This window comes from Procambarus clarkii, chromosome 43 (genome assembly GCF_040958095.1).
Source record: "Procambarus clarkii isolate CNS0578487 chromosome 43, FALCON_Pclarkii_2.0, whole genome shotgun sequence".
Taxonomy (NCBI): domain Eukaryota; kingdom Metazoa; phylum Arthropoda; class Malacostraca; order Decapoda; family Cambaridae; genus Procambarus; species Procambarus clarkii.
Genome location: NC_091192.1, coordinates 18,171,637 through 18,181,823, shown reverse-complemented (window position 1 = coordinate 18,181,823; position 10,187 = coordinate 18,171,637). Strand labels below are relative to the sequence as shown.

At 46.8% G+C, this 10,187-nt stretch overlaps 1 protein-coding gene across 1 annotated transcript; it reads right to left on the bottom strand.

The window, feature by feature from the left end:
- Positions 1–204: 204 nt before the first annotated feature.
- On the bottom strand, positions 205–1,566 carry LOC123756035 (trithorax group protein osa-like). Its single transcript, XM_069340014.1, has one exon. It carries the CDS (start codon positions 1,564–1,566, stop codon positions 205–207), a length of 1,362 nt encoding a protein of 453 aa, XP_069196115.1.
- Between the last annotated feature and the right edge of the window lie 8,621 nt (positions 1,567–10,187).

Below are 10,187 nucleotides of genomic sequence, written 5' to 3'. Positions count from 1 at the left end.
TGCCTGCCAGCCTTTGCTGCCTGTCTTCCTTTGTCTGCCTGCCTGCCTTTGCTGCTGTAACGCACTGCCCCGTTTTCTGTTTTGTGTCCTCTGCTTGGTTAGGAGAGGGCATTTTCAAATGACCGTTTTCCTGACGTTGGTGAACCTGAGGAGGACGGGCTGGCCTGCCCGCCTTCTTATATACTTCCGTCTGCGTTTCACCTGTCAGTCAACCCTATCGCGTCTGCTTCTCTCACTTGCCGGATTGTCTGCTGTTTGCCCAGCTGTCTGGCTGTGGGCTTCCTGGCCCAGCTGTGGGGCTTCTTGGCCCAGCTGTGGGGCTTCTTGGCCCAGCTGTGGGGCTTCTTGGCCCAGCTGTGGGCTTCCTGGCCCAGCTGTGGGCTTCCTGGCCCAGTTGTGGGCTTCCTGGCCCAGCTGTGGGGCTTCTTGGCCCAGCTGTGGGGCTTCTTGGCCCCGCTGTGGGGCTTCTTGGCCCAGCTGTGGGCTTCTTGGCCCAGCTGTGGACTTCCTGGCCCAGCTGTGGGCTTCCTGGCCCAGCTGTGGGCTTCCTGGCCCAGCTGTGGGCTTCCTGGCCCAGCTGTGAGCTTCTTGGCCTAGCTGTGGGCTTCCTGGCCCAGCTGTGGGCTTCCTGGCCCAGCTGTGGGGCTTCCTGGCCCAGCTGTGGGCTTCCTGGCCCAGCTGTGGGCTTCCTGGCCCAGATGTGGGCTTCCTGGCCCAGCTGTGGGCTTCCTGGCCCAGCTGTGGGGCTTCCTGGCCCAGCTGTGGGCTTCCTGGCCCAGCTGTGGGCTTCCTGGCCCAGATGTGGGCTTCCTGGCCCAGCTGTGGGGCTTCCTGGCCCAGGAGTGAGCTTCCTGGCCCAGCTGTGGGCTTCCTGGCCCAGCTGTGGGGCTTCCTGGCCCAGCTGTGGGGCTTCCTGGCCCAGCTGTGGGGCTTCCTGGCCCAGCTGTGGGGCTTCCTGGCCCAGCTGTGGGGCTTCCTGGCCCAGCTGTGGGCTTCCTGGCCCAGCCGTGGGCTTCCTGGCCCAGCCGTGGGCTTCCTGGCCCAGCCGTGGGCTTCCTGGCCCAGCCGTGGGCTTCCTGGCCCAGCCGTGGGCTTCCTGGCCCAGCCGTGGGCTTCCTGGCCCAGCCGTGGGCTTCCTGGCCCAGCCGTGGGCTTCCTGGCCCAGCCGTGGGCTTCCTGGCCCAGCCGTGGGCTTCCTGGCCCAGCCGTGGGCTTCCTGGCCCAGCCGTGGGCTTCCTGGCCCAGCCGTGGGCTTCCTGGCCCAGCCGTGGGCTTCCTGGCCCAGCCGTGGGCTTCCTGGCCCAGCCGTGGGCTTCCTGGCCCAGCCGTGGGCTTCCTGGCCCAGCTGTGGGCTTCGTGGCCCAGCTGTGGGCTTCGTGGCCCAGCTGTGGGCTTCGTGGCCCAGCTGTGGGCTTCGTGGCCCAGCTGTGGGCTTCCTGGCCCAGCTGTGGGCTTCCTGGCCCAGCTGTGGGCTTCCTGGCCCAGCTGTGGGCTTCCTGGCCCAGCCGTGACAGTGGTTGCCAAACAAGTGACGAGCGCCGACGGCTTCCTCCTCCGTGTTTTCATACTATTACTGAATCGTCTCCCTGTATTTCTTTGGCTTGTTTGACAAACATGAGACTCTGTTTGCATATGTTTTACGGAGATGTGTGTGTTTTGTGTGTGTGTGTGTGGCGGGTTTTGACGCAGCTTTTGCCTTTTATGCAAGTGGGACTTTTGTGTGGGTTTGTGTGTTGGGTCGGGGGCTGTTTTGTGAATAGCAGGAGCCTGGCCTCGCTGGGGTTACCGGGGGTGAGGCAGGAGCCTGGCCTCGCTGGGGTTACCGGGGGTGAGGCAGGAGCCTGGCCTCGCTGGGGTTACCGGGGGTGAGGCAGGAGCCTGGCCTCGCTGGGGTTACCGGGGGTGAGGCAGGAGCCTGGCCTCGCTGAGGTTTCCGGGGGTGAGGTAGGAGCCTGGCCTCGCTGGGGTTACCGGGGGTGAGGCAGGAGCCTGGCCTCGCTGGGGTTACCTGGGGTTACCGGGGGTGAGGCTTCTGGCAGATGTTATAGCGTTCACCTGTCTTGAGGTGCTGGCTGGGCCGAGCTGCAGCTCCCCAGCCCCGGCTTTCTGTAGTTGATTTTTTGCCGTTTCATTGTGCTTGCAATAATTGTAATTTGAATTAGTTTAAATTAATATGCTTTCTAATTCGTTTCAATAAGTTATTGACACTGTGTGTACTCACCTAGTTGTGTCTGCAGGATCGAGCATTGACTCTTGGATCCCGTCTTTCGAGCATCGGTTGTATACAGCAATGACTCCTGTCCCATTTCCCTATCATATCTAGTTTTAAAATTATGAATAGAATTTGCTTCCACAACCTGTTCCTGAAGTGCATTCCATTTTTCCACTACTCTCACGCTAAAAGAAAACTTCCTAACATCTCTGTGACTCATCTGAGTTTCAAGCTTCCATCCATGTCCCCTCGTTTTGTTACTATTCCGTGTGAACATTTCGTCTATGTCCACTCTGTCAATCCCCCTGAGTATTTTATACGTTCCTATCATGTCCCCCCCCCCACTCTCCCTTCTTTTTTCTAGTGTCGTAAGGCACAGTTCCTTCAGGCGCTCCTGAAGGGACTGTGCGTGTACTCACCTAGTTCTGCTTGCGGGGGTTGAGCTCTGGCTCTTTGGTCCCGCCTCTCAACCATCAATCAACAGGTGTACAGATTCCTGAGCCTACTGGGCTCTATCATATCTACACTTGAAACTGTGTATGGAGTCAGCCTCCACCACATCACTTCCTAATGCATTCCATTTGTCAACCACTCTGACACTAAAAAAGTTCTTTCTAATATCTCTGTGGCTCATTTGGGCACTCAGTTTCCACCTGTGTCCCCTTGTGCGTGTTTCCTTTGTGTTAAATAGCCTGTCTTTATCAACCCTGTCGATTCCCTTGAGAATCTTGAATGTGGTGATCATGTCCCCCCTAACTCTTCTGTCTTCCAACGAAGTGAGGTTAAATTCCCGTAGTCTCTCCTCGTAGCTCATACCTCTCAGCTCAGGTACTAGTAGTCTGGTGGCGAACCTTTGAACCTTTTCCAGTTTAGTCTTATCCTTGACTAGATATGGACTCCATGCTGGAGCCGCATACTCCAGGATTGGCCTGACATATGTGGTATACAAAGTTCTGAATGATTCTTTACACAAATTTCTGAATGCCGTTCGTATGTTGGCCAGCCTGGCATATGCCGCTGATGTTATCCTCTTCATATGTGCTGCAGGAGACAGGTCTGGCGTGATATCAACTCCCAAGTCTTTTTCTTACTGACTCCTGAAGAATTTCCTCTCCCAGATGATACCTTGTATTTGGCCTCCTGCTCCCTACACCTATCTTCATTATATTACATTTGGTTGGGTTAAACTCTAACAACCACTTGTTCGACCATTTCTGCAGTTTGTCTAGGTCTTCTTGAAGCCTCAAACAGTCCTCTTCTGTCTTAATCCTTCTCATAATTTTGGCATCGTCCGCAAACATTGAGAGAAATGAATCTATACCCTCCGGGAGATCATTTACATATATCAGAAACAAGATAAGACCGAGTACAGAGCCCTGTGGGACTCCACTGGTGACTTCACGCCAATCGGAGGTTTCACCCCTCACCGTAACTCTCTGCTTCCTATTGCTTAGGTACTCCCTTATCCACTGGAGCACCTTATCAGCTACACCTGCCTGTCTCTCAAGCTTATGTACCAGCCTCTTATGCGGTACTGTGTCAAAGGCTTTCCGACAATCCAAGAAAATGCAGTCCGCCCAGCCCTTTCTTTCTTGCTTAATCTGTGTTACCTGGTCATAGAATTCTATTAAGCCAGTCAGACAAGATTTACCCTCCCTGAATCCATGTTGTCGATTTGTCACGAAGTCCCTTCTCTCCAGATGTGCTACCAGTTTTTTTCTCACGATCTTCTCCATCACTTTGCATGGTATACAAGTCAGGAATACTGGCCTGTAGTTCAGTGCCTCTTGCCTGTCGCCCTTTTTGTATATTGGGACCACATTCGCCGTCTTCCATATTTCTGGTAGGTCTCCCGTCTCCAGTGACCTACTATACACTATGGAGAGTGGCAAGCAAAGTGCCTCTGCACACTCTTTCAGTACCCATGGCGAGATCCCGTCTGGACCAACAGCCTTTCTAACATCCAGGTCCAGCAGGTGTCTCTTGACCTCCTCTCTCGTAATTTCAAACTCTTCCAAGGCCGCCTGGTTTACTTCCCTTTCTCCTAGCACAGTGACCCCACCTTGTTCTGTTGTGAAGACCTCTTGGAACCTCTTGTTGAGTTCATCACACACCTCTTTGTCATTCTCTGCATACCTGTCCTCGCCTGTTCTAAGTTTCACTACCTGTTCTTTCACTGTTGTTTTCCTTCTGATGTGACTGTGGAGTAGCTTTGGTTCGGTCTTGGCTTTGTTTGCCATATCATTTTCATAACTTTTCTCTGCTTCTCTTCTCACCCTGACTCATTCCTGGTTCTCTGGTATCTCTCTCTGCTTTCTGGTGTTCTGTTATTCCTGAAGTTCCTCCACGCCCTTTTGTTCAGTTTCTTTGCTTCCATACATGCCCTATTATACCATGCATTCTTCTTTTGCTTCTCGGATTTTTCCTTTTGGGCCGGGTGTATAGTAGGTGTGTATAGTAGGTGTGTATAGTAGGTATAGTGTACTATACACCTACATAGTGTATAGTAGGTGTGTGATGAACTCAACAAGAGGTTCCAAGAGGTCTTCACAACAGAACAAGGTGAGGTCACTGTGCTAGGAGAAAGGGAAGTAAACCAGGCGGCCTTGGAAGAGTTTGAAATTACGAGAGAGGAGGTCAAGAGACACCTGCTGGACCTGGATGTTAGAAAGGCTGTTGGTCCAGACATGGATCTCGCCATGCTTACTGCCTCCTGACACTTTTGGGTGACATAGTCCATCATATCTTGTACAGACTTAGCTCTGAGGTCTGTGTCCCAAGGTATTTCTCTTAGGAAGCTTCTCATCTTCTCATAATTTCCCTTTCGGTATGCCAGCCTTTTGTTTCCTAGTTCTTTTTTTTTTGGGGGGGGGGGAGATGATTCCTAGCTCTACCAGGTACTCAAAGTTCAATACACTGTGATCACTCATTCACTCAGTGTGTGTGTGTGTGTGTGTGTGTGTGTGTGTGTGTGTGTGTGTGTGTGTGTGTGTGTGTGTGTGTGTGTGTGTGTGTATGTATGTGTAATTACCTAAGTGTAATTACCTAAGTGTAGTTACAGGATGAGAGCTACGTTCGTGGTGTCCCGTCTTCCCAGCACTCTTTGTCATATAACGCTTTGAAACTACTGACGGTCTTGGCCTCCACCACCTTCTCACCTAACTTGTTCCAACCGTCTACCACTCTGTTTGCGAAAGTGAATTTTCTTATATTTCTTCGGCATCTGTGTTTAGCTAGTTTATATCTATGACCTCTTGTTCTTAAAGTTCCAGGTCTCAGGAAATCTTCCCTATCGATTTTATCAATTCCTATAACTATTTTGTATGTAGTGATCATATCACCTCTTTTTCTTCTGTCTTCTAGTTTTGGCATATTTAATGCCTCTAACCTCTCCTCGTAGCTCTTGCCCTTCAGTTCTGGGAGCCACTTAGTAGCATGTCTTTGCACCTTTTCCAGTTTGTTGATGTGCTTCTTAAGATATGGGCACCACACAACCGTTGCATATTCTAGCTTTGGCCTAACAAAAGTCGTGAACAATTTCTTTAGTATATCGCCATCCATGTATTTAAAAGCAATTCTGAAGTTAGAAAGCGTGGCATAGGCTCCTCGCACAATATTCTTTATGTGGTCCTCAGGTGATAGTTTTCTATTTAGAACCACCCCTAGATCTCTTTCTTTATCAGAATTCTTTAAAGATTTCTCACATAATATATAGGTCGTGTGGGGTCTATGTTCTCCTATTCCACAGTCCATAACATGGCATTTATTAACATTAAATTCCATTTGCCAAGTGGTGCTCCATATACTTATTTTGTCCAGGTCATCTTGAAGGGCATGACAATCATCTAAGTTTCTTATCCTTCCTATTATCTTAGCATCATCAGCAAACATGTTCATATAATTCTGTATACCAACTGGTAGATCATTTATGTAGACAATAAACATCACTGGTGCAAGAACTGAACCCTGTGGTACTCCACTGGTGACATTTCTCCAGTCCGATACATTGCCTCTGATCACTGCCCTCATTTTTCTATCAGTCAGAAAATTTTTCATCCATGTTAGAAGCGTACCTGTCACCCCTCCAATATTTTCCAGTTTCCAGAACAACCTCTTATGTGGAACTCTGTCAAAAGCAATTTTTAGGTCCAGATAGATGCAGTCAACCCAACCATCTCTTTCCTGTAATATCTCTGTTGCTCGATCATAGAAACTGAGTAAATTCGATACACAGGATCTTCCAGATCGAAAACCATACTGTCTGTCTGATATTATATAATTTTTCTCCAGGTGTTCTACCCATTTAGTTTTAATTATTTTTTCCAATATTTTGACTATTACACTTGTCAATGATACAGGTCTATAATTAATTAATGGGGTCTTCCCTGTTTCCACTTTTGTAGATTGGAACTATGTTAACCTTTATCCACACATCAGCTACAACTCCTGTAAACAGGGATGCCTGAAAAATCAGTTGAAGAGGAATGCTGAGCTCAGGTGCACATTCTCTCAGAACCCATGGTGAAACTCCATCTGGACCAACTGCCTTGTTCTTATTTAGCTCCTTGAGCATTTTTTCCACTTCGTCTCTAGACACCTCTGTGTGCTCTATGTTGTTCTCTGGAATTCTTATTGTATCTGGTTCCCTGAAGATTTCATTTTGTACAAAACATTTTGTGTGTGTGTGTGTGTGTGTGTGTGTGTGTGTGTGTATGTGTGTGTGTGTGTGTGTGTGTGTGTGTGTGTGTGTGTGCTCGTGTGCACGCTTGCTCGTTCAACAGTTATTTTAGCCTTGTATCCGTTTATATGTCATTCACTGTAACACCCACTTCATTACTGTGAAGTTAAGTTCAGTTATCTGCCTGCCCTAAAGTGGTGTCGGATTCTTGAAACGGTTTCGTCCCCTGCTCTCTGCTTCACTGTCTATCTTCTCCTGTTTTATACAAGTACGAACATATTGTGATTAGCAGTCTCTCCTGGTCACTCTCTATATGCGACCTCAATTATAAACAACGTTACTGTGGCATAAACATTACGCCCAAAACATTCGTTTTACATTAAAAATTAAATTTTTTAATATGACGTGATGAAACTACAGAAAGCCTGTTGGGCCATACGAGGCAGCCTATGTGTTAATTGACTGTTGATTTCTGATAATCAACAGCCAATTAACACACAATTACATTCAATCCACTTCAAGACCTCGAACCAGCACAGAAGCAAGAAGATAGAATGTATACCCATGGTTATATGTCCATTGTATATATCCATTGTTACGTGTTTTGTGTTTTGTTTCCTCTCACCTCACCTAAAAACAATTATAAGCACGTTCTGAGTAAGTAATTTTTTTTTGAAAATGTGAGAAGTGTTCTTACAAAACGCTTCTAGGCGTCAGATCATAAATAAAAAGTGAAAAAGAACTTTGGAGAGTTAATTTTTCAACTACCCCCGACAGTGAAGAAAAATATAAGAAATATTTAGAAGATTCGTGTTAGAATCATTAATCTTATCCTTTCGGTCATATTCAACAATATATGTTTGCAAGAAAGACTTCTACCAATATATATATATATATTGTGACGGTAACGCGTTGGTGTTCGGCTGTTCAAAGCTAGGGGTATGGCCTCGTCACATAGAATAAAAAAAAAATAGAAAATCTGGAACTTCGTCTGTGGTAAGGTAAGGAGAAGACACACAAAACACAAGTAAATTTTAACAATGGAATTTTAATTACGTTAAAGAAAGCAAAACATGAATAAAAATGGACATACAAATTCGTATAATAAAATCAATCAATCAAAATAATAAGAATAATTATATGACAAAATGAAAAGTTACGTTAAGACAAGTGAGCAATAACAAGCTGTGCAATATACAATAAAATGAGAGGTGCAGGAATATTGGCTTTAAGCTATCACCTCTCTTAGTACACGTAAGCCACAGCTTAGTCTACCAAGAAGACGTGTTAACCGTATGAAAGCACTGAATATTCTGAAGACTGAGGTCGTGGCGGCCCCAGACATCAAGTAGTATGGTGGGTGGAGTGCAGTTGCAGCTAGACCGGCGGCCAATCAGCGAGGAGCCGGCAACAAGACAGGTAGTTTGGCGGTTTGAAGTGGAGCAGGTGTTCCTGGCTGCATACGTTTTGCTCTCTGGCAAACCTTGGAGATGTTGTTGTCGTTGTTGGACATTTCTTCCATAGTAGTTTTATATATTTGTAGCGACGTATTTTTGGAGGGAAGAGCAGGCTCAATCTCTTGAAGGAGATTATCGTCACAATATATATATATATATATATATATATATATATATATATATATATATATGATATTGGGCTGAGAAAGTACATACATTGGGGTTTGAATGTAACATTCCTGCAATGCCATTAACACGCATTATTATTATTGAAAATGTAAGGAACTTAGGCAGCTTGTGTCGTAGTGACCAATAACAACAACTCGCCTTCCTAATAGAACGTCGCATTTTGACGTATACTCCACCTAAGGCCAAAATTTGTCGCACTAGAAAATGGTAGCGGCTCGCGAAATTGACAGTGTCCCGTTTTCTGTTTTGGGTCGTCTGATAGGTTAGGTTGTTGTTGAAGAAGATTCAGTAACTTGGAACAAAAGTACCAAGTAGCACGGGCTATTGGTAGGTTAGGATAGGGGGAACTTCAGTAATAAAGACAGTATTGAACGGAATCTTGAGTTATCAAATAGGTCCCTTAAAAGTGTCATTAGACGAGAACTCCTGGATGGATTTGAAGAAAGTAGAACAGTGCAAACTGGAACTAGCAGGTCCATTGTTTATCACAATAAAATGTGTGAAGTAAAACATGTGTATGGGGCAAGTAACAAAGTCAGTAGACTAACAGATGTTGTCACAGCTCGTATAAGACTTGGCTACAAGTATTTCTGGCAGTTCAGCTTGTATAGGGATCTAGATGAAGTAAAGTGTAAAGTGTGTGGACAAAGACAGGGACACACATTCGAACACTATATCTTGGATTGTAGTAAAATTGAGCCATTTAGAGATAAATCTAAGCTCACTCTGTATGATATGGCAACCTATCTTATTACCATGGATAAATTACCTGAAATCCTTGCACTGTATCCACATTTCGCTTCCAGTAGATGAACGGCATATGAGATTCAGAAACAAGTAGTGTATTGTGAAGACTAATATTAAACAGGAGCTACCTTATGACTATCCCCATTGGTCAAACTATTATGTATTAGCGATAAGACCTACCATTAATGTATGATGACTTACTGTAAATATGTAGCTCTTGAAATAGAACATTCTCTGTAACTAGCTGACATTGTAACTATAAGGTGTGAAGGATAGATGAAATTGTTTATGTAATAATCTAAGATGAGGTCTGATAAAAATCTTTTGTGCCCTCCGTAATGCTATTGCGCTACCGCTCACAGGATGGGTATGGGGTGCACAATAAACTTGCTGCCTCAAAATCAAAATCATCAATCATAATCAAAATCATCAGTACCACATTTTCTTGACGTTGGGGACCCTTAGGAGGACGGGCTGGTCTACTGGGGGTCGTCATGCCAACGGCCGTAACAAATGTTATCTATAAACATATATTTCTTATTTATTACATGAAAGTGAGATGTTTTGAAACATTAGGCATTGATGGGCTGGTATGGCCCGCCCTCGTGCCCACTGATGGGCTGGTATGGCCCGCCCTCGTGCCCACTGATGGGCTGGTATGGCCCGCCCTCGTGCCCACTGATGGGCTGTATGGCCCGCCCTCGTGCCCACTGATGGGCTGGTATGGCCCGCCCTCGTGCCCACTGATGGGCTGTATGGCCCGCCCTCGTGCCCACTGATGGGCTGGTATGGCCCGCCCTCGTGCCCACTGATGGGCTGGTATGGCCCGCCCTCGTGCCCACTGATGGGCTGGTATGGCCCGCCCTCGTGCCCACTGATGGGCTGGTATGGCCCGCCCTCGTGC

Excerpts from the sequence above, each read along its gene's own strand:
- LOC123756035 (XM_069340014.1), bottom strand. The coding sequence starts at position 1,566 with ATGAAAACACGGAGGAGGAAGCCGTCGGCGCTCGTCACTTGTTTGGCA.